The sequence below is a fragment of the Pseudopodoces humilis genome, chromosome 2, assembly GCF_049639895.1.
Source record: "Pseudopodoces humilis isolate 2021_Gansu_Grassland_sample_001 chromosome 2, ASM4963989v1, whole genome shotgun sequence".
Taxonomy (NCBI): Eukaryota; Metazoa; Chordata; class Aves; order Passeriformes; family Paridae; genus Pseudopodoces; species Pseudopodoces humilis.
Window position 1 is genome coordinate 24,125,511 of NC_142201.1, and position 24,076 is coordinate 24,149,586.

The 24,076-nt window shown below is 43.8% G+C and overlaps 2 protein-coding genes across 11 annotated transcripts in view; one reads left to right on the top strand and one right to left on the bottom strand.

Annotated features, from left to right (window-relative positions):
- The window catches only part of NAXD (NAD(P)HX dehydratase), a 52,324-nt gene extending 45,427 nt beyond the window's left edge, over positions 1-6,897 (top strand). For 5 of the 6 annotated variants that reach the window (XM_088068868.1, XM_088068865.1, XM_005516604.3 and 2 more), the window contains 2 exons: positions 3,922-4,042; positions 6,496-6,897. In XM_088068868.1, the coding sequence (XP_087924994.1) occupies positions 3,922-4,042; positions 6,496-6,646 (272 nt within the window). In that variant the 3' untranslated portion in view covers positions 6,647-6,897. Of the gene's footprint in view, positions 1-3,921; positions 4,043-6,495 lie in introns of those variants that run through there. The other variant, XR_015774779.1, reaches the window with a different exon arrangement.
- A 2,859-nt stretch (positions 6,898-9,756) lies between these two features.
- CARS2 (cysteinyl-tRNA synthetase 2, mitochondrial) overlaps positions 9,757-24,076 on the bottom strand; it is a 36,968-nt gene continuing 22,648 nt past the window's right edge. For 3 of the 5 annotated variants that reach the window (XM_014250850.2, XM_088051606.1, XM_088051605.1), the window contains exons 11-15: positions 20,388-20,526; positions 18,269-18,392; positions 16,283-16,381; positions 12,646-12,906; positions 9,757-9,920 (exon numbers count right to left, since the gene is read on the bottom strand). In XM_014250850.2, the coding sequence (XP_014106325.1) occupies positions 9,846-9,920; positions 12,646-12,906; positions 16,283-16,381; positions 18,269-18,392; positions 20,388-20,526 (698 nt within the window). In that variant the 3' untranslated portion in view covers positions 9,757-9,845. The remainder of the gene's footprint in view (positions 9,921-12,645; positions 12,907-16,282; positions 16,382-18,268; positions 18,393-20,387; positions 20,527-24,076) is intronic. The other 2 variants (XM_088051602.1, XM_088051603.1) reach the window with 2 other exon arrangements.

Here is a 24,076-nt window from a genome sequence, read left to right on the forward strand (position 1 = left end):
CACTACCTTTTGTAGTTAGAAAAACTTTGGTTTTCTAACTGTGATGTATCTAGGAGCTGGCATTGTAAATGGTGCTGCCTGCATATAGCCATATCAAAATCTGTGCTTCCCAGTTAACTTGTAGTCCTTGAAGTCAGCAAAACTACTGCATTCTGATTTTTTTTTTCCTTCAAAGAGAGGACAGCTATTTTCAATTGCATAACAGACTGTTGTGTTTTGGTTTTTTAAATTAAGCATACAATACCCATAAATAGGTCATCCTTCTGGGCTTTTGGCAGCAGCAAAATTTGGGCTGGGAGTTCTTTCAGCTTAAAACTTGGAAATGATACAGCTAGGTGTGACACCATAGTCTGAATGCTCTCACAAATATTAATGTGCATCTTACCATCACTCCCTTTCTTGAATATCTAGAAGATATATTATGGCCTGAAATAAATTAAACACAGAGCCACTACATGACTTGGCCATAGTTACTCAGAAAGTCTGGGGCAGAGTTTTGAATTGTTTGAAGCCTAAAAGTCTTGAATTTCTACTTTACAATGTTCTTTCAGTATGTCAGTCTTCAATTTTTTATTTCTGTTGCACTCATTTCAGTGCAAATTATTTCCATGGATTAATGTACACAAGAAATCTGTGTGATTATATGTGAGGGATGTGTTGTATTCGCTGCCTAAAGCTCTGGCAGTATTTATGTGATGTTTACTTGCTGAGACTGTGTTGAAACTGTTGAATAGGACTGTAGTTGTTCTGACTCTAGCAGATCTCCTTGCAGGCATTTCTTCAGTGATGACATTTTTCTTTCATCTAGCCTTTTCTTCAGATAGTATATGTGTGCTGCATGGATAAGTGCTAGGGAGTTGGGTCATTCAACCCCCCTCAGACTTACTTGGTGTAAATCAGATTTCATTAAAAAATGGTCTGCTACTTATATTGAGGTGGGTTTTCTTTGATTCTTTACCCTGAGAAATAATGACAGCAGATTTGTTTGCTCAGGCCTGTTAGAAAACGGAACTAGACACCCTTCCCTACCAGCCCGCTTGACCAGCATTAATTGTGTGTTTCTGTCAGTGGAACTATAACTGAATCTCTCCATTGTTTTGATCCGGACTGGTGTCAAACGAACTGACCTTAAGTGGTCCTGGCTGCTGCCTTTTCAAAATTGCCACACTGTGGTGGTTTCAGTCTTTGTAGTTTCCTTGTTGTCCCACATCCAGTCATCTTGGTCTCCTCAGCTCTTCTAAGAACCATGTTTTCTATGTTTGCTGATGTACATGCCCATCCCTAGTTGAATGTGCTAAAGCCTCACTGAACAACAGGTCAAAAACAGCTTGATCCTCACGTAAATAAGAGCGTTGTGCATGTTTCCAGGGAATAGAGCTGCCCCCCTGCTTGGCATCGTCGCTGACCCTTCAGCCGTGTCCAGCTAATCGAGGTCTTGTGACATTGTTGTGACTGGTTGTGACTGCTCAGTGCAACATAAAGACACCCATCTCCATGGTCCCTAAAGAACTGCTGGAACTGTCTTCAGAGCAGGGCTCAGACATGCCCTGGGGGAGCGTGAAAACAGGAGTTTTATTTTGCTGTTCTAGGAGAAGGGTGGGAAAGGCACCCTATGTTGATTTGGCAGTATGCTGGTTTGTCTTGATGCCACTGTGGGATTCCTTCTTATATTTTAAAAGCTCTTAATAATGGCTGTAATTCAGAAGTGTTTTTAAATCCTTTTCCCACTGCCTGTCGTCATGTTCATCATCCTTTTATTTCGAGATGTTCTTTGATCAGCCGAGCCTCTGCACAAGAGTTGTGTGTTGTATCTTTCCCTCCTCATTCAAGAGAATTTTCTCTAGTTCTGCTCCTTTGAAGGTATTGCATGGATTTGTTTTCCAGCATCTGTGTGCAGAGTACAAAGGTCTGCTTTTGTTGTTGCCTGTGAGGTAGTCTGCACATATTTGAGACTTATTTTTTAAAACCTCAAACAAAAGACCACTTTTTTATTATTTTTTTATTTAGCAGAGTATTATAATTGGCCTAGTTTGAGGAGATCTTGCTTTCCTGGACAGCTCAAAAATGACTGAAAGGTTGTGGGGCTGCAGAATAGAGGCAGATGGTGACATACAGCTAATAAGCAGGGGCTTGTGCTCAGCTGTCAGTCAGAAGGCCCCAAAGCTTTTGAACAGAGGATTTCCATCCTGCCTCCTGCCAGGAGTTCAAGCCCTCAAAGTGAAAATCCTGTGAGATAGCATCTTCAAAGCAGTAGAATTAGAGGTAATTTCTCCAAAGCACTGTATTTAAAATAAAAATAAGAATAAATCACGCCACCTAAAAGGGCATACCTTCTTCAGATCACTAACTCAGAAGGGCATTAAACTTGTGAAATTTGACATTAGCTACTGCTCACTGAGAAACACATCCAGAATCTTAATTTGAGAGGGGGAGGGGGAAGGGGGAGAAGAGTGATTGGGAAAATGAACTGCTAGCAAGGCTGCAGTGGTGTGTGCTGTGCTCATGGTGACTAATGAATCTTTGCCCTCTCAGTGGCAGCAAACATGCACAACTGCCTGGCCTTGGAGCCCCACAGTTATTGCTGGAAGGATCGGTAGGAAATGGAAGTGAAGTGCAATTCTTCGAACTAGAAGGGGTTTATTGGCATTATGTAGTTTTTTGCTTGCTAGTTAGGAAGATGTTTCTGCAAGTCCTTCAGTTCTGTGCATATTTCTTCCATTAGTTTAAAAAAGAAAAATGTTTTAAAATGTTAAAAATATGGGCAGTACTCCCCCTAAAATACCTGGCTTGCTCTTTTATACTCCTTGAAGCAACTCAGCCCAGGCTTGAGGTAAGAGCTGTTGTCCAATCAATGCCTGGTATTGCTTTATCCTTAGCTTGTATATTTGGCATGCTCAGCAGCACAGAAGTGGTTGTGTGCATGGTCCTGAACCCTGCAGGAACTGACTGGAGATGCTAAGGATCACACTTGGGCCAGTCATGATTCTGCCAGTCCTTCCATCCTCCTAGGAGAGGAAAATAAATTTCTCCTGGGTTTTTTTTTTTTCAGGGCCAAGCAAGAAAAAAGCTAAGGGTAGGTACATATCCACAGAGGTAGCAGAATTGATGCTGTTTTCTTTTTATGTGCCTTTTATGTCCTCCAGGCTTCCTGCTTGGGCTTGTTGAGAGTGGAGAACAAAGGAGTCAAATGTAGTGAAACCATTTGCGTATGTAGAGAAACCATTTACATGTTCCTCCTGGTTAAAGCTGCACAAAGAGATCAATTTGACCAAGGTCCTTTGTATATTTAAAATAGAAATGTAACATCTGATATCCTGACACAGCCTATCCACAGTGACAGTGCTGACAGAAACATACACGGATGGTGAGGGCAGTGCCAATTGTCAGAAAAAATAAATCTGTCTCGCCTGCGCTTTTACCAAAGCCTAAGGAAGAGGCTATTTCATTAAAATATGTTCGTGATGGACATGGTAGAGCATTTGAGATTTGAGTTCTATTTTGCATTTTCTTTTTGTAAGCACCTTAGTTTACATTGGCAAACTCTGAAGGTCAGAGACACTCAAGAGTTGTGTTTGTGCAATGGCTTTCTGGAAGGACCTGGTCCAGTTTGGGGTGATGGCTCATGATGGCACATGAACAACTAAACTCACCAGTGCAGGCTGAGTGAAGTGGAGAAAGTGTGCACATTGTGCAAGGTGATGTGCAAAGGATTTAAAGGTAATGAGAAAAGTATTTTTAAAAATGTTACTGCTTTTTTTTAAAAAAAGAATAGTGTATTTCAGCACATTCTACTGCCTGTGTTAAGTCTCTCACCTGTTAGTTGCTGTGTGTCTCAGAGGGTAACCCTTGCAGCCACAGTGCTGTCATTGTAAATGGAGGGATGAAAGCACATGACTTTGGTTTTGGTTTGTCTGTTCACAGTACTTGTGTGCAGTCATGAAGGAAGCAGCCGGAGATGTGGTGGACAGGGGGACCTCCTTTCTGGTTCTCTTGGAGTCTTGGCACACTGGGCATTTGTTGCTGGAGCTGAAAAAACAAATGGGTATGAATATTAATTCATAACTTAATTGCTGTGAGTCTGTGTTCACCTATGTTGTAGACCTGCTATTATATACATTTCCAAATGAAATTGGAGATTTTGGTAAGAAAGTATCTATGTACTTTTAAAAAGTATAAGGGTGTTCTAGAGCAGTCTGTGTAACAGTAATAATTTTAATAAGACAAACCTTTCAGTTATCTAACATCTCCCAAGTGTGGGTCAGAAGAAGAGCCTCTGGATCTGTTCACAAGGACATTTATGTATGAGGTATGTGTTTTCAAAACAATTGAATGTAGGCAGAAAGTAGAAAGGATAAATAAGTGGTAGTCATTGGCAGCAACATCTCCATAATTCAAAACACATGTTGCTTGGCTTTGTTTCTTTCTGTTTTGGTGAATCTTCCTGCATTGTGGCTAAGTAATTCAGTGAGGCAGGTGTGTTGAAACTTGAAAATAAAATAGAATTTCAGAGAGTAATTCTTTTAAGGCCAAATGGCAGTCCACTTTGGTTTTACCTAAAGCAGCCATGCAGATGGCTTTTGGCTTTTTAGTTAAATTTTGTCAGCTCCTGCCGAACTAGCTGGTTCAGATAGGCATGGAGTCTTTCTGTGAAAGTATCAGCTTTAAATCAAGTTGAAAGGAACGTAAGCTTTCAGGGAGTTACAGTCCCTCTTCTCAGTAAGTAACAAGCTATGGAAGCTTGAGGAGTGGAGACCTTCTGTAGACTTTGGGATGCTGCATGCAGGTGCACAGTGTCAGATGTCCATGGGAGTTAACCAGGCGGTGCTTGTGTTAGCACAAGGGCACTGCACAAGGTGTCCCAGGAGGAATGAGTTGAACCAGGCTTCAAAATTCTGAAATTTAACATACAAAATCTTGGTTTCCCTTGTCGTTCTGTGTATCTGGATTTGCAGCTGCCACTGAAGGAGGAATTCTGTTTTAAGTAGTCAGAAGAGTGACTTTATTTTTGCACAGGGTACAGCACAGCAGTATTAAATTGTTGGAGAGATTAGCAAACACAGCACGTGTTTTCCAGGCTCTCCTGACTTGAGCTCCTGTGGCTTTTCTGAACAGCTCGCTACGAAACTCCTTTATTTTATAGATGAAGGAAAAGTATAATTGACATCAGTAATGTATTGTGTCTCCTGCAGTGGTGTTAAGGTGACCCTTCACAGACACCTGCTGTACCAATCCTGCCTACTTCATGTGTTGCAGGAAAGAAGGAGCTTTCTGGGTTCAGTGAGTCGGGTCATCCACTTGGAGACTGCTCTGCAGGCAATCCAGCCAGTCCTTCCAGCTTGTGTCTGGCTCTGGCATTTCAAAAGGGGTCTGTACAGAGAGGTTTTCAAACACTGAGAATGTGCTGGCTTTCAGGGGTGCTAGTGGTACAGTAGGTAGGGTTCCTCACTTGAGAGGATGCTGATGTGTTTGGAGTATGGCACTTCAGCTGCCTTGAGCCCAGGAGCCTGTTTCAGAGCAGTATTGGGGCATTCAGGATTAACTCTCACGGTGGCTTAAATGCTCCTACACGTTGATGAGTGCATAGAAATTCTGCTTAGGTAGCACCTAATTGTGAAGTCATATCCTGCTTTGCCTGTGTTTTACATTGGGATCCTTCACAAAACTCTCACCTGGTAGAAGAGTCAGGAGGTCCTTAGTGTGTTCCAGGAAGCAATGCTTAGCTGAGGCTGAGCTTTGTGAGGTGTTGGATCAGCCAGACCTGGAGTGCAGCACTGGCTGCTGAACTGTTCTACAGTTGTTTTAAGGCAGCACAAGTGACTCCCATGGCCCAGCCTATGAAAAGATGCTCTAGAGATGAAAGGTGGAGGTGGCACTGGACTGTGCTGGCTTCTCTGGGCGAGGTTCAGCATTACAGACCAGGGTCTGGGTACACTTTCTTGGGCAGTTCATAAGTGTGTAGGAGGCATTACAGCAGTGTGCCTTGTGTTGTGGTCTTCACTTTTAAGCTGATCTAATGACAGCCCTGGGGCAGTCTCAGGCCCTGCTGAAAATCATCTCTCGTCTGCATTCCCATGAACTTCCCCTACACCTGCAAGACAAAACTAAATGGAGTTACCCAGAGAAGGGAGAAGAAAGGGGGTCAAAAGGATGTCAGGTGAGCCTCTGGTCTTTCTCTGGAGGAAAGCATGAAGCTTCACATCAGTAGAACTAGACATGGAACATCTTCCCAACTTTTTAAGGCTGTTGTCCTTGTGTGTGCTTTGGCCCTGGTGGTGTTTCTCACTCAGTCACATGCTGTGCCATGGGTAGGGAAGTATTTGATTAAAAAAATTCAGACAAAGATGCTCTGCAGTGCAAGAGCAAGAGTTTGCTTAAGAGGCCTTCCTGGCAATGCTAACATTTGCAAGTACAATGATGATGTCCACCACCTTATAAGTGCACAGAAGTGTTCAGATTCTCTTTATAATGTTGTTTTTTGGTTTTTTTTCCTTTCAGTCAAAATCCCTTTCTAGTGGCTGCATTTGGAGCTTGCTCTCTCACAAGGCAGTCTAACCACCAAGCCTTTCAGAAATTCGGACGTTCAATGACAGCCTCTGACATGGTTTCAGAAGTTGGAACGGCTTTCAACAAACTTTTTGAAACCTGAAGCCAAAGGAGCAGAGAAGAAGGAAGAACAATGACTGCAAGAGTAATTACATGTACCGTAGAATTTACATAATGCACCCTTTCAAGTGCTGTAGCAGCATTGGTATGTTAGGTAGATATTTTTTATTTTTAAGAATAGAAAAATATGATTAATGTAGATATTTTTTAAGAGTTTGGAATACAAAAATGTTTTGGCTGAAATAAGCTGTAGTTGCAGATCTGTTCTAATATAATAAAACTAAACTGAAAGTATTCCTCTGTTCTTTTTGATAGTTATTGAGCAATAACTAAAGTGTGAACAGAAAAAAAGAAAATGCACTTGGTATTTAGATAAAATTCTTCCACCAGCTCAACTGAATTTCTTGGATTTCACCAAGGTTGTCACTTGTCATTCTTAGACCCTCTGTCTAGAATTAGCTATTGCACTTCATTTTTTTGCCATGCTAGTATAGTAAGAAGCAAAAAGTAAGCCTCTTTGGAAAGGGAACGCATGAGAGTTGCTGTAGATTTTGAATGTAATTAGTTGCCCATTCCCAGTCCCAGAGGCATTCATTTGGGCAAGGCATCCCTTCCTGTGGTGTCATTTTTTTAAAAAGGTTCCCCCTTGCTAGAATAAAGATATGCTATAGGTATCTTATCAGTAAAATTCATTAAACAATAATTAGGCTTACCTGAAAAAAGAAATAAATTTCTGTTTCTTTATCTGGTCTTGACTCAATACAATGAACTTGTGAAATTGTCATTTGGAGAGGTACTAGGCGGGGCAAGAAACTCGGTGATAGCCAGCAGAACTGGTCCAGCTCTCAGTGATGATGATGGAAGAGTGAAGTGCTTTTAAAACTCCAGTTTTTGCTGGATTATTGCTCAGAGCAGCCCAGCACACACATCTGTAGGTGGACAGCGATGAGCCAGCGGGAATAGAAGTTGAAGGAACAAAAGGCAGCCCACGGCTCGTACCTGTACCCTCACAGTGGAGTGCATGTACGCTGCAAGTCAAAGGCAGGAACAGAAATAGGGTGGTGGGTGTTTGTTTCAGGTGTAGTACTTAGTACTGCAAAAAGCAGGAGTTTTTAGAGCAAAAAGCGTAGAGGCTTTTACTTGATCTTTGGAGGACAGACACTGTTGAGGCCACACTGATCTGGTGCACTGGCAGAGCAGGCAAGCATTAGGTGTAAAGCAGAACCTCCATGGGATTTTGCACAGGACCATTCCTTAAATTTTTTGAGATTTATTCAAAGCTTGTTGAACCAGAGTGGAGAGGGAGGCAAAGTCATGCGAAGTAAATTTAAATGGGTACTGCCCTTGGACCTCCAATCCAGCTCCAAGTGTTCCTGCTCATTAAAGCAACAGGAGAAGCAGGTAGCACACCTGGTTATTGCAGTAGATGTTACCTGTTCAGCACAGCCGCTCCTGCGGTGCTCTCAGCTGGAATGTGGTGTCTCACAGACCAGTCAGACTGTTCTCATTCCTTGCAATAGCTGCCTGCAGAAAGCACCCAGAATCAGAAAGGCTACTCCAAGTATTTCCCTTCAGCCTGTAGAGTTGGTATTTCTGGATGCACTGTGACTACTACCTCACCCTGATGCATTTTTCTTTTTAAACCAGTTACCTATTTTTAAAATAGGTTTTTAAGTATTTGCTTGTGTTGCTCTATGAGGGTTCACAGACTACTCTTAAGAAATTAGGTTTAAGTGTTTAATTTAAGCAGTTTTGTAAACTGCATCTTTGGGGAAACTTGAGCTATTATTTCCTCCCATTAAATGTATTTGAGAAACCTAACTACTTTTAAATGAAATCAGAAATTTAAAACTGATTTTAAAACAGCTACTGCCTTTAAAATAAGCAATTTTTTTCTTGTAATTAGAACATCAGTGGTATTATAATCTAAATTATGTGTAGGCAAAATCAATTAACAGAGCTCAATACAGATTTCAACCTGCCCTATTGTTTTTAAAGCTACACAGAAGTTGTAACTCTTGTTATTCACCAATGTATACAAATTGTTACAATTTTTAAACATTCTGGAAATGTAGCAGTTTCTTTTGGTAGGAAATAAAAATAATAGCAAAATGACTGGACTTCGTTTGGTGTGCTGATCCCATTTCGCACAGCAGCTGAGTTGCTGCTCACCATTCACTCTGTTTTGCTAGAACAACACTGCCACGAGCAAATGGCAATACCAGCTGTGTCAGATAAGCACCTGTGCCTCAGTGCTGAATGAAGAGACACCCCACTCTTCTCTGGATGTACAGATAATGGAGAAAGGGAGCAGGAAAACAGTTACACATTTTATTCTCAACAGTATTAAAGAAAGCCTTTATCCTTTTGAACAGATTCTCTGAAAGCACGTAAGTGTCTTATAGGTGAACCCACCTTCTTGGTTCTTATGTTTTCATAAATCGATTTAAAGAAAGTGCAGATACCAGCCTTGTATCACCACAGGCCCTAGAACACAGGTCACCCCAGGTGTAAGAGAGGCTTCTGCACCTCTGCCCACAGCCATGGCCAACAAAAAGGTAACTGAACACGTAAAGACTACACTTATTTTATACTAATATATATACATCCTAATTTATCTTCCCAGTTCTGGAGAGATCCTGAGTGTGCTGCACTCTCTGTGCTAGAGAAATCTCCTTGAATTCTGTGTGAAAGCAAACAGAAGATACCACGTCTTAGAGTAACTGGATCCCATCATATTACAGATGAAGGTTTCACATGATCAAAGCAATTCCACTGCAGTAAGGAAATACTTCAAGTTTGAAAGTATCCCCTGTTCATTCCTATGTCTGAGAGGAACAGAATTGTCAAACCAACAGGCATAAAACTAAGTGTTTTCATCTTAAAGACAGGCCTAAATTCTTGCATCTGCCTTCTCTATGTTTAAATTCTGTGTCAGGTCAGCAGCTCAGGGCAAGGGCAGATGACAGAGCATTTGGGCTGGGGCAGTTCCTGCAGTAGAAGAGACCCATGTCTGTACTAAGTCAATGCAGTTGCTCCCATGCTGCCTTGTATTCTGGATGCTTCCACCACCTGTGCTGCAAGGCCTGTACTTATTTACCAAGTACTAGTGCCAACAGTTGCGCTCAAATTATATGCTATCATTTTTAGCCATTCTGTTCAACAGATTTTATTTTTAAAGAATCAGTATTTACAACAGTTGCCAAAGTGATGAAATAAAAAACAAGTCCAAGGATGAAGGATCAGCTTTTTTTCTCAGTCTGCTTCTCTGTCTGCCCTCCTTCCACAATTTCCCAGGTTGAAACAGCAGCTCTGTCCTGTAAATAAAAAGTAAGCAGATCAGTCCTGCCAGACTGGATCACAGGTTTTTAACCAAGATTCACTCAGCAAAGCTATTTATCCAACTGGGCAAAAGAGGTGGCAATACAATCTCACAGGAATGCCACTGCTAATAATGCTCAGAGTTGTAAAACAAAATTAGACAAATTTTCCTAGCTCAGAGGGAAGAAGTAGACCTTAGAAATGTCACCTCTTCAGCATGGGATGCTGCAGCGGGGTGCAGCCTCTCACATGAGCAGCTACACTCAACTCATGCAATCATATTTTCAAGTCTCAGTGGGTCATGTCCCTGAAAAAACGTGCTTAACACGTAATACATTACTGAACATGTTTGATCTGAACTCAGGAAAGAAGCCAGTTGATTTTAGTATCTGACATGTGATACTGTCATATTTTTGAAAAGCAATTACAGCTAAATTGAACATTCTATTTAGAACCAGCTGTTTGATTGCAGTGGTTGAAAATAAAAGTTAATCTGAACATTGACACACGATAATGTTCCCTGAGTGCTGACTCATGAGAGCAGCTGGAATTGTTGAATACTTTTTTTACATGAAAACTTCATGCCTAAATACCCAATTACTACATTTCACGTAGTAGCATAGCTTCCAAGCATGCTACAATGACATGAAAAGACACATGTTTTTTTTTTAATAAGTCTGCTGCAAGCTATGTAACTTCAGCCAACATCCTTTGCAATGAGCAAACAGAAGAAACCAGAGTAGGGAAATCACAAGCTAGAACCTGAAGGAGAAATTACCCTTTCAACAAGGCTGATTTTTAAGAAAATTAAGCTTCTATTCAAGCCACCCCCTCCCTGCCCTGTCTCAAACCAGGGGAATTCCTAGTCTGCACTGGGTGGAGCTGAGGCGTGTCTGCTTCATCTGTTCTGCTGCTTTTCATCCTGCACATGGACTTCAGAAGTTGCTGGCTTGCTTGAGCCTCAGGTGACAGAAGGCAGCGTGTTGGCATTAATGCATGCACAGTGTGAGGCTCAAACATTTTGTGGAAATGAGGGACTGGGCAGAAATGAAACTCACGTAACTTCCTCAAGCACGTACTAGGCAAGCAGGACCCCTGTAAGGTGCTGTTTTACCAGGGCATTTTTTGGCATCAGCTAATACAGTCAGGCAGACTCATGATGAGCAAGAGGGTGGGGAGATCCCTGCTTTGTGTAGGCTGTGTCTTGTTGCAAACATGCTTTGGTGAGCCTGTGAGGAATTGCAGCGTTGCATCACTCATTTTGCAGGACTCTTTGGGATCTGCAAAAGCAAGGTGTGAGCTAGTTTCACAACACACCTTTGGATACTTCCACAGTATCAGCAAAAAAAGCAGTTCAGCTTCAGATGCTTGCTCTGTGTGTGCTTGTAAGTGCATGTGTGTTCTGTCTTCTGGAGCAATCTGTTCTGGGACAGATTATCCTGAACTTCAGGTTATGAAGTTTTTTTTAAAGTACATGGAACGGTTTGAATCCTGGCTCAGACTAATTTGCTGGGTTTTCAAATGTAAATCCCTTTAAAAACAAACCAGAGCAGGTCTGTGAAAGGATGCAGGTGGGGCTGCAGCATTTTTCCAACAGATGAAAAGGCAGGTTGCTTCTCCAAGACTGTCTCAACGCAGTTGTTTGGATTTGCAAACTTGCTTGACCAGGTGAGCATAGGGGGGATTTACAAAGAAGTTAAAGGAAGCAGATGTTCCAGCTTCCCTTTCCTTTCACAGCTGCAGCTCACCATCACCACCTGGCCCTCACCCTGGTTTGTGTGGCACACTCGCTGTCACCCGAGAGAGAAGAGAGCCCAGCACGCTCTGCTCTGACAGGAGCACTGACAAGTGACAGCCCTCATGCTCGGCAGCTGGAGTGGATGTGTGCTGCCACTCCCTGATGTCACTGTGCTCTCCATCCTCCCACTGGTGAAACTATGGAACCAGACTTGCCAGATCAGTTCCCAAGCAAAGGGAAAATGAACAGTATAAACTGTATGGAGGAAGAGATTGTGAAGGATTATTCTGCAGTCAAGGAGCAACACTGAGTCTCGCCTCACAGAGGCAAGAAGGGCAATGACCAAGAGGAACTGGAAGAAGCAACACTTTAAAGAAGTAATGCAGGTCCTTGCAACCAGGAGGAGGCAGTAATGTCGTAGAGAGTCTTCTGTCGAGCCAGAGATGCCACTGAGGTAATAGAAAAGAACACTGGCATCAGGTGTTGGCTAAAAGTAGAAAGCAGGATGGAGAGACAAGTGGTAAAGGAATTGGGCAAAGTCCCTGTGGTTCAGGAACAATTGAGAACAAAGCTGCTGAAGATGGAAGAGGCTTTCTCATGAAGACTTATTTTTGGTGGGGAGTGTGGGGTAGGTGGAAGGAAGGCATTATTTTCACATCATCTTGGTTTACTGTCCAGTTCCTTTGCAATCTTTTTTAAGACTGCACACATCACTTACACCCGTCCTTCTGGACTGAACCTGGGCAACTTAGAGATTTCTGAATATTATGAGATTTTCAGTGGTTTGCATGGAGACACAAGGCTGAGGGGAGCAGAAGACAAGGCAGCAGTACAGCCAGACAAGGGCTTGACTTCCACCTCCTGCTACTGCAGTCACACAGGGAGCAGGGCACAACGCCACAAGCTGCTGAAGGGGAATGAAGCACAAAAATACATGTTAAAAAGTGACTGAGAGTCTCACAAAGAGCGTTACTGTCTTCTACCTTTATGTGGATTCCAAAGGCAGCAAGGTCTCCACGCAGACTGTCACAAGCCTCCAAAAGGGGCTTTCTCTCCCGCATTAACTGCTTCCTCTTTTCCTTCTGCTCCTGTTTGGGCTCCTCGGCTCCCACCGCACTCTCCACAGGCACAGCATCTGCTGTTTCCGGCAGAGCCAGCGCGTAGTGTCGGACCTTCATGCGGAACCTCACCAGCTCTTCAATGACACTGCTGAGCACTGCAGACTTGTCTCCTCCCACAGCCACCTAGAAATCAAACAGGGTGCTTTATGAACATCTGAAAATGATATTAATAAAATCATCTCCATAGCAATGTGAGGCCTTATCACCTCTCTTGGTTGTGCATCTTCCATATATTGGTAGGATTAAAACGTCACCATCTCACTAATGCTGGACAAAAAGTTACAGTGGAGTCACACTTGGATGCAATTCAACATATTCCTGCACAATAAAGCATTTACCTTGGAGCAGAGTGCTCTCGCATGAACACAACACACTGCATAACCCAAGAGGGGAACTCATCACCACAGGAAACCTCAGAGATGCCAGAAATGTGCATAACTTAAAAAGGGATTAGACAAGTTAATGTAAGAAAGGCCTGGCAACAGGAATCCAACACAGCAAGGGAAGTCTAGCCACCAGCTCAGACAGCTCCTTTGCTGTAAAAGTCCAAAGACAGAGAATATATTAGCCCCTTACTCTGTCTTGGAGTTCCAGACCTCCTTCACAAAATGCAAACCATGAGAAGTATTTTGGCTTTAACTCTCTAGTCCATCCTATCCTTTCTCATTTCATCTACAGAACCCTTCCTAAACCCTCAGAATTTTCATCTGATCCACCTTACCCAAAGTTTTGGCTACTCAAAACAGCAGCTGCTCCACACAGGACATGGGTGTTTCCTGGCTGCAGCCCTCAGCCTCAGCCACTTCCAAGCTTCCTCAGCCTCCACAGACTTGGCAGGAGTCTCGCTGGTCAATGCCTTAGGAAGGGAACAGACTCACTCCTCCTACAGAGTCCTGCTCCAACAGCTGCCAGGACAGGAGCCTGGGAGTCAGCTGAAGAGGAAGGCCACTCCTCAGCACAGGCACAGCCAGGATCCTGGTCTCGCTCTTGGCAGAGAGACCATTCCTGTTTCTCATTAGAGGCAAACTCCCAAGGGGGAGAAAAAGGACAAACCTTCAACAAACAAGAGAACACCACCTCGGTGTTTTATCTCTAAGACACAAGAGCAGGAGCGCAAAGCGCACCAAGGCCACAGGCAAAGCGCCTGGCAGCAACATCATCTGGGAGCAGAAGAGCAGCTGAGTAATTAAAGCCAGAGGGGACTGGGTTTAGTCACCAAACAGCAGGGTGGAAATGAAAGGGAGCAGAGTTTCAGAGGTCACCGACAAACAAAGAGGAGCAGGAGGAGGAGGTGAAGGGGAAGTTATTGAAGATAAGAGTGTGAAATGCAGTGAATTCCCCAAGCTTTCAAAACATGTAACAATACTAAAGAAAAAGTTTATGAGATTGAAAAAGGTAATAAATCTAAGTGCCAGAAATGCTCCATAGTAACCTGTGGCAGGATAAATACTTAATTACAGAAGGGAAAGCCATGATGGTGGGAGCAAGAAACATGCCTCTACAAACACCATTGCAAGAGTTCAAACCAGGCACCTACTGGAGTGAGAGCCTTCAAAAGGAGGAGCAGCTTTAGGAGATGAACCAGTCTGGCTGCCACATAAAACACTGTGTAGCCGCTCAAGGCTGATCTCAAATTTCTGGCCCTTGCTCACTGTACAGACTAGCCTCAGCTGCACCTACAGAACACTCTGCACTCCTTGGGAGAGCAGAACTTCCCAGCTCTAAAACAGGCACCATAGTTTTCACTCATCACCTTTCCAGATGGATTCATCTTACCTCCCTGTGGATAAGATCTTCTCTTGCCAGTGAAGAGAGACAGGTGCTCTCACTGCATACAGCCACTAGACTGAGACAAGCCATTCCTTAGCATCCCTACTGATGACTTCAGAAGCAAAGGCAGCTACATTAGGCTGATTAGCTGAGATGAATCCTGGCCCAGGAGCAAGACAGACAACCCACAGGCTACATGCAAACATCCAAATGAGGGGGCCCAAATACCACTGCCTATATCCTCTGCAGTGTTAGCACAGCAGTGTCCAGGCCAGGCAGCCCTCTCCCACACAGCACACATGCCAGAACCCACTGTGGACAGGGACTGTTCCTGGCAAGCTGCATGCTTGGAGCTACCTGGCTAAGGGGAAAGAAAGGCTGGGTGCTGAGCTGCTGTGGCTGGTCTCAGAGTGAGAGAACAATCCCTACACCATTTTATTTACTAAACTGTGGTAGCCCATGAACCTTTCTGATGAAGATTTTGACAGATTTGTTTAGTGGAAGCTGAAAGAGCAGAGGAACAGAGAGGAGTCTGATAAGCTGCTCCTTTCTTCCTGCTTATCTCAGACCAGCATCTTCTGCTGACCTTCCTGCTACACAGAGAAAGGGACTAGCACAACCTACAACAAAGACAAGCATTCAGATACTTATTTCAGCAAAAATATAGGTGCAGCAGACACCTGCATACAGACAGCCTAGAATCTGGAGGAATGATGTGGTCATCCAGCTAACAAAAAAATGTAAGTGTTTAGTATGCCACTAAACATTAACATGCAAGCCACAGACTGTGAGGAGTAACATACAGCCAAATCACATCCAGCTACTGTTTTGAAAGAAATTTTGTGAGAAAATCCATGGAGGCAAACTAAGTAAATGCATTTACCACTATACTGCCTGATTTTCAAAGGATAAATAATGTCATTTACATTTTCTTATTCTCTTCTCCCCCTCCCCAAAATAACTGCTTTGTTTTGCAGAACAGTTTCTCTATAGAAAGTTTTCCATTACTTTGCATTCAGCTCCATATTTGAGCATGAGAGGAGCAAAGAACAACCTGCTATTCTTCAACACCTTGTGTCATTTGAAATGCTCCCCTTCCATACATTTGGGATATCACCTCCATGCTGATGACTCTCTTTCCTGTTCAGTATTTTGCTTTGAGCTTTTCTCTCCTTTATTTTTCTCTCCCCATTCCTATCTTTCCAAGAACTAGTTAGGTAAGGACCCCTTCTCCAGCTCGTCCTCCCTTCCCCATACCCCACCATGGCTCAAGGCCGAGCAGTCCCTTTCCCTGACTTTCTGCAGAGGGGGACCCCTCACAATTGCAAATATTCACACAGCTATCAAAGCCAGGAACCATCAACCAAAGCCTGCAACCATCAGGAACAAGAGGAAAAGACGGGGAAAGCCAGACACGTAACAGGACAATTTAAAGGCCTCCAATGCTAACTTTTACTTGCTTCATTCCTCAGTCTTTTATTTCCACAGCAAAACTGGTGCAGAAGTCACACGGGAGTACTTCCAAGAACTAAGAAACCCACACTTTGTCCCACCTGCTCATACACTCTCCTAAAACATCACAGGAGAAAGAAACTGCAAGCAGTGCCGAAAGGTTTACTAAAACCATAAATAACTTCGTTACATCTGATGCTTTCAGAAAGCACTCTGTGAAACATAACACTGGGGCTGCTACCATATCCTCAAACACACAGAAGAGATATTTCATTACCTGTCTTTCTCCAAAGGACATCCCAAGGGCACTGAAAAAGCTTTCTATATAGGAAATAATGCTTCCATACACAACAGAGCTTCTAGGAGATCCAGCATCCTGTTTAGAAAACACTCAAAAGAGATTGTCTGGTCAATACATATTACAGAATCCAGCATCTCACTGCAGCCTAGTCCACAAGGGAAAACTATAACTAATTATAAAGATCTACCTCCACCAGGAACAGCTGACCACACAGGCAATCTTACAGAGATACAAAAGCACCTCACAGCACAAAGGGAAGGGATTTAAGTAAATGAAGAAAGGGAAGAGCTTAGCACCAGCCTGTGCAGCGAGAAGAAGAGATTCAAGAAGCTGCCACGCATTGCTTGTGTGCAGTAAATTAGAACTAAAAATAGCACTTCTGAGCATGGAAGGGCTGTGTGTATGGAAACAAAATAGAAAGAACAAAATACCATATTCGTGGGCACCTATAATATAAAAGATTAAAAAAATTCTTTGAGTATCTTATTGATTTGATCCACGTGGAGACCACTCTGAGATAGCGTATGGTATTTTGTCATGCCCTGGTAGCACCAGCAATCAGCAGCAGCAGCAATAAAGTAAGGATTAAATGCCAGACTGAGGAGCAATTTAAGGGACTAACCCTTGCCTAAAAAAACTAAGAGTGATGACATGCACAAGCAAATCAGCAGCTAGTACTGGGCTTTATATAACATCTTCATTAGGGCCTGAGATAAGCTATAGTCTAAAATGTATAGGAAGGTCTGAACTGGGAGGAGCTGGGTCAGGCTACTGGGAGAAAGGAACAGGAGTGTGCCATCTAAGGTGAGAAGTGCTTAGCAGGAAGGCTAAAGAGAGGAATAAGTAGTTATGTGGATTTACTCACAGTTCTTAAGGAGAAAAACTACACTCATAATAAAGAGGGAACACTCCAGACAGCTGGGTTGTACCCAGAAAAGCTCCACCACCTCAACCAGAAATCCATGTCAGCTGCCCCACATGACAGAAAGAATCCAGGGGGAACAAGCAGTGACTGACAAAATGGGGGTAGTTGTATCTGGGAGTAGCAATGCCATTACAGATCCCTGACGCAAAGTGTTTTAGGTCACGGATTCACTCGGAGACAATTTGTAGAGATAAGGCTAAGGACAGAATTTAAAGCCAATGCCAAAACAGCATCAGAGGGAGGCAGGATTTCTAAACCAACAGGCTAGTTTTCTCTTAAAATCAGCTATTACCATGTACACAGCATTTCTTTCACTGCACAGACATGGTGAAAATGATGACACCAGCACTCGAGGAGCACAGCAACAAGGCTGAGGTGCTCGCCTTGAGTGACGAAGGGAGCGGTTGGTAAGTGGAGAACCTGGAAGTGCTTCAGGTAGTGTTTACTGCTCAAGTCTTGTCCTTACCAGATGCTTTCTTTGTGTCAGCTTGAGAGATTTTAACAGGGTCTTAATTTGCCAAAAGCCATCTGAAGACAGACTCATGCAGGAATGCTGATGCCAGTTACAATCTGCTGACAGCAGAAGCCACTCAGTCCCCAACACTGAACTCGCCACCAAGACTGTCCAGTGCACCTGGGGCTGCTGGCCAAAGCCCCTGCAGCAACCACCCCCCACCACTTCCCAATTTAGCTTAATTTCTGTGCATGGATATTAAGCAAAGAAGCAGGGTAAGAACACAGAAACAGCACTAAAATTAGCAGCATGTCACAACAGCTTCAGGCCTTTCAAAAGCTTTAGGTATAAATAATATAATGCAGCAAGAAAGAAACATCCTCTGGACACAACACAGCACAAAACAATAGCCATGCACAATTCCTGTGATAGGGTCAGGACAAATGGGCTCCATTAAGGTCAACAATTTATGGAGCTTTGTTTCTGCTGGTTTCTTATGTGAACAATAAACTAATCTGTCTGCATTAAGCAGTAGGACAGTGGACAGCTGTCATTTTCTGATCTCTGTATCCTAATGGGTTACCTTAGTAACAGCCTTAAGCTGTCTGTTGCCATGGTGAATGAGGTCCATAATTGCTGCAACAGCCCTGGAGGTGTCAAAGTCATCTGCAAACGCAGCCTTCACGGTTACTTTTGTGTTGGCTAGCCTTCAAGAAGAAAAGGTAACATTTAAGATAAGACAAACAAGATGCCAGCAGTATGCTGAATTCATCAGCCATTCAGCCAGAGGGAGTCATCAAAAGGACACTGCCATCTCCTTCCCAGCTTTCCTGTGATGGGCAGTGCTACACTCATCAGGGAGAATACATCTTTCTGCTGTGAAGGGAAAAATTTGATGCATGTCAAAATCTTAAGTGTTACATACATTCAATAAATATACATGGTTCATCAGAGGGGCCAACAACAACAGAGCAAAGTTTGTCTTAAATCATTTAAAAACAGATGGAAAATGAGGCTGATATTAAGCACATCAAAGATCTTACTGTGTTCTGTTTTTTTTTCCAGCGGCCCATTAATCATGCTAACAGCATGCTTCTCTTCCAAAGACACATCACAGGCAGCACTCCAGTGCCTGGCAAGGAAGCTGTCCTGGGATTGGCCAAGAATCCTGCTGTCAGCATCCGACTCAGAACCAAGCACTGCCTCCTCATTTCCCAGGAGAGCCCAATCCCAGTCTCAAGGGATTCCACTCACCATGGCCCAGATGGAAAAGTCCAGTGCCACCATTTGTGTAACAGTGCCAAAAGCCAGCGGGCAACAAGCACTGATCACCACACACAGAACCAGTGCCACCAGCTGCAGCCACTTGGAGAGGGAGATGAGGAGAGCAGCAGGGGTAAATGGGGAGCTACAAACAGCTGCTGGCAGCGTGCTCCCATACTCAGCCAGGCAAACCAGAGCTTGACAACATTGGCCCAAGGATGCCATTTCCCAAAAAAATGCAAGGAACAGGGTTAGCGGGGGAACCTCAAGCTATGCTAGCATCTCTGGGGCTCTCCTGAGCCTTATTTTGTCAGTTTCTGGTTTTTTTTGCCTGGAATGCCTACTGCCCCTCAGACACTAGATGGCTGCTGTTCTAATTCATTCCTCCCAACACTTTCCCCTGCAAGCTTTCCCCTCTCCTCTGAGTATCTAACACTTTGCTAATTAAGAGCTTTGTTTCATTTTGGTTGTTTTTACACCTAGGAATACACAACTTGTGCCCTCCCACACATCCCCTACTGGTTATCCATTTCAACCTCCTCATGCCTCTCGGGTTTATCTTGCACCAACAGACCTCCTACACCTCCTGCTGAAGGATGTGCTTTTGCCAAATACCACAACTAGTTAATGCAACTCCACTTTCCTGTAATGTGTTCCAGTGCCCCTTGCAACCCTCAGTCAGTGCAGCCACAAGCTTCCCCAGCAGTGAGGTACCTGAGCCACAAGGAAGCTGCCTCTCACCTCTACAGCACAGTCTCCCCCCTGATTCTACAGACCAGAGCTGCCTGCACCAGCCTTGCTTCAGGGCACTCAACACCCCTCCTACCCTGACTCTAGAGCACCGTGCTCCTGCTCTCAGCTTTGCACCCAACACACAGCACACCCAGTCCCAAAGATAATCTGGTTTTCATAATGCACTCCAAAGGATTCTCCTCACCACTGTCAGGGTTATAACAATTGTAATTGCTTCCTTCCCTGTGACATCCCTGCCCATGGCCAATCTCGCAGTAGCCCCTTCTCTCCTCTGCTGCACACCACAGTGCCAGCCAGCTTGATTACAAATTCATGTGCCCAAGATGTGTCACTCTTCAGACATCCTCTTTCTTCTCTGGTCACTAGTGCCCAGCTCTACTTACAAATTGGGGAGCCTCACAGCCTTGCCTCCTACATGGCTCATGAGGAGCAAAGATGCCTGTATTAGGAGAGGCACACTAGATAAGTAACCCAGATCTTAAAAACACAATGAACTGAGTGTAGCAGACTATGAGCAAAAACAGCTGGCTAGAAAGAGAATTTCTAAAAAAACCTGCCCTTGGTTTTTTTGTCTGGAAGGACTGCTACTCACTCCTTGTCCTGCTTCTTAAACAGAACTTCTCAGTCTGTCAGTGAACTACTGCTCACACAATCACAGTCTTTTAAGATACAGGAGTTGCACCTACCTTTCCCACAATATGTCTTCTCTAACAGGGTCACACACCAGCTGTCCTTTTATATAAGCATTTGCATCTCTAATAAATGAGGAGATTGCCTGAAGAAGGTTCTTTGCATCTTCCATGCTCTCCTCACTAAATTCTACTGCTAAGAAAAAAGAAATGAAGGCATTATGATGGAGAGAATGTTGTCTGTCATACATAGGAACAGTATTTGGAGACAAAGAAGTTTGTAAGAAGTTTGCTATACAAATAATAACAATTAATTGCACATTTAATTAAAAGCTCCATTCTTCATGCACACCAGGTGAATTAAATCAATATAAAAGACAATCACTACAAATGCTCAAGTATAACCTACTGGGAAACATTATCAAACTGATTAAAAAAACTGAATCTTGAAGTTTACTGAAGCAATCACTATTTAACTTTAATTTTTTTTTCCACTATTGAATCTCTCTGCAAAGTTATCAATCCAAAGCATTAGGATTTAATATACTTTAAGTGTTCTAGTGATGGCAACATATACCTCTAATTTTGTGCCTATTCTAATTTAGGTAGACAGAATCTGTATTTGGAGACCTCCAAAGGAACCTAAACCTAACTCTCACCACTGACTGTTTAAAAGGGCTGCTTCACCAGCATCTAAAATCTAGATGAACCTAAAATTTGTGGTCTAGCTCCTGAACAATTCCCTCACAACATCAATGCCAGACTGACCATACTACTTTGAGAAAGCTGTATTTAGAGAAAATACCAAATTGCTTAAACTCATAAGGGCACGTCTAGGGGGGGATTTGTTACACATATCAAAGCCTCTTATGGCCACTGGAAAGAAAGATAAAACCTCAAAGTAAATGATTCCTTGCATCCACAGCTGAGCTGCACTTTACTGTGAGATGCCCACAGAACTTCTCTTCCACCAGCTGCAGAAACATTAGCCCTACCACTAATATAACAAGGCATCCATGCACACAGACATCCCCACTGCATGCAGGGAGACCTTAACCTTTGGCAGGCAATTCTACTGTGGGAACTTCCAGAGTCCACTCCTGCTGGCAGTTCAGCAGACTCCTCTCGCCTTGCAAAGTGCAGGTGCCAGACTAGCACTGTCACTTTTACTGGGAATTGCTATCAGTGAGAGGCTTTTTTTTATTTGCACAGTAATGTGCAATTTTCTGTACAGGCTTTTGGACCCCACATAAGAGAGCTCACCTGACTTCAGTGGAAGTTGTGTCCACCTAGGACAGGCCTAAGTTTGAATGCATTCCTTCCCCCAGTATCACACCAGAGCCATCCATAGCCAGTGCAGTATTGCTTCACTCTTGCATACCTGACCTCTGCAATAAGGTACATCCAAACTACAGCTGCCAGCATATTCCTAATATCATCAGCACTGAGCATCACCCATAGTCTCCACAGAAATCTCACCTCTGGTCCTGCCCATGGTACATCCAACTGCTTTATAGAATTACTCAATGCTGCCCAAACAGACTCTTTAGAGCAGACAGTCTTACCAAGAGGACAGATGTAAGAGGGAAAAAGCAGTCAGACGTGAGACCTGATATCAGTTCCATTAGCCTAAATCCCAAGGAAACCGAATTGTTTAAACAGACTTTCCACAGGATTTGCCCCAGTGTAACAAAGATGTTAAGTCTGGACCTGTATTTGTTAGATTTTTCACTTGTGCATAATTAAAAATCTGCATTACTGCCTCATTAAATCAAACTTTATTCAGTTTTCAAAAAGATGAATATACAGACCTCAATAACACAGTGGGACACAGAGTGATCACTTATATACACTAGGACTACTTAATTGATTAACCTGGTTACAATAATTCTGCAAGGAATACTTGATAGGAGTTTATCCTGATGAAACCTACTTTGGTTCAAGTCATTCTTCATCCCCAGTTCAGGGCATACTCTTAAACCACTGCCTGCAGGCACCGCAAACCCACAATGCAGCACAGGCAAGCCTGGCCCTATAAACCTTCACTGTGCTCCCCACTCCTTCCCTCCTTTGCCACCAACAGCATCACCAATGCATCATCAGATTACAATGTATTTGTTTATTAGCACCAACAAGTAGTTACACACCAGAGGGGTCAAAACATTGCAGTTCACCAAGGTTCACAAAATCACCAGAGCATTTCTGATGACCAGGAGAGCATTCTGGAGACAGAACCCCACTGACTGTGGCAGGGCTCACATGCCCTGCCCTTCACTGCATAAAGTGAAGCCACTGCTGATGAGATGCAAGACGAAAAGTGCTGCCTCACAGCAGGGTCCCACAGGACTTCAGAGATGGCACCTCTCCTCTCAAGCTGCACCCTGAAGCAGCTGGCATGTTGGTGGAGGGTCACCATGCTGCTGCCTGGGGTACCTAGGAACCATTTTTCCAACAGCCTCAGATGTGCCACAGGGTGGTGATTCAGGCCAGGAAGGAAACAGCCAGAGGCACCAGCCAAATCAAAATGCCCAGATAATCACCAGTACCCCCAGAGCTCAGCTTCGTCCCAAGCAGCTCTGCCCCATGACCCCAAGCAGGCAGAGAAGGGCGATGAAGCAGAGGAACCCCACACAGAAATACATTATGGAAGGATGATCAAAGTCTCCTTTTTCTGACTTTTCTCCTCTTCCCCACAAGCAAGGCATGCAGCTTTATACTCCCTCTGACAACAATCATCACAGGAAGGGACTCCACTCCCACGAAACACATGCAGCTCCCTGCACACACCCCTTTCAACCCTTGCCCCTCTAAGGCTGCGGCAGTCTGGAGTCACATTTGTCTTTATTTGTGCCTGTCAGCACACACACAGACAGGGGGGTAGCCCAGACTATGAAAAAGACCCGTTCCAAGCCAAAGAAACCACAGTACCAAGCATGAGCCATTCCCAACTGTCAGGACCTGCCTTCAGGCACATGCCTACAAAGATCTTTTTTACAGATTCAATCCAACTTTTGCAGTACCACCTGACACCCAAACCTGGAGTTTACAAAAGGCTTTCTTTGGCAGGTAGGGATGGCAGGAACCATCACCCATTGGTCTAGGCTATAAAAACCTTTTAAGAAACAAACAGAAGGTGCTTGGGATCTCACGTCTAAGAAAAATATGAGCAGACAGCAAGATGAGGAGTACAGTAAACTTATGTTTAAACCAAAGTGAACTGACAGCAGGGACACAAGCTGACAGGCAGCACAGTGAATACCTGGCTCAACAGAGGCTGACTCTGGCTCTTTATTGGGAAGCTAATAATGCACATGGCCTTGTAAGGTGGACATGGCAAGTGCAGACTTCTGAGCAACCCTTACCTGCCAACTGGCTTATGCTGTGATATAACACCACCATATCCTTTCATCAAAACCACCCACATCCACACAGGTAGCACTTTTTTTACCTCAGGAAGGTGTTTATCTGTCATGGAGTTACTTTACCTTTAAGAAAGTTTAAGTTGCTGAGATCTGCCTGGCGTCTTTTCTCTTGACCAATTATCGGTCATTGCTGAGAATTGACAGCAGTTTAGGCCATTGAAAAGTGGGATCAACTTGTGAACCCTACCTTAAAGTGTAAAACCAGAGCTCTCTTGGTTCTCTTTGTTTCCTGGCTGGGAAGGGCGGCAGAGCCCCAGGCTTCCCGCTCCCTGCCCAGGCCATGCGGCCGGGCGGGGACTGGGCTGGGCCCAGCGTCTCCCGGCC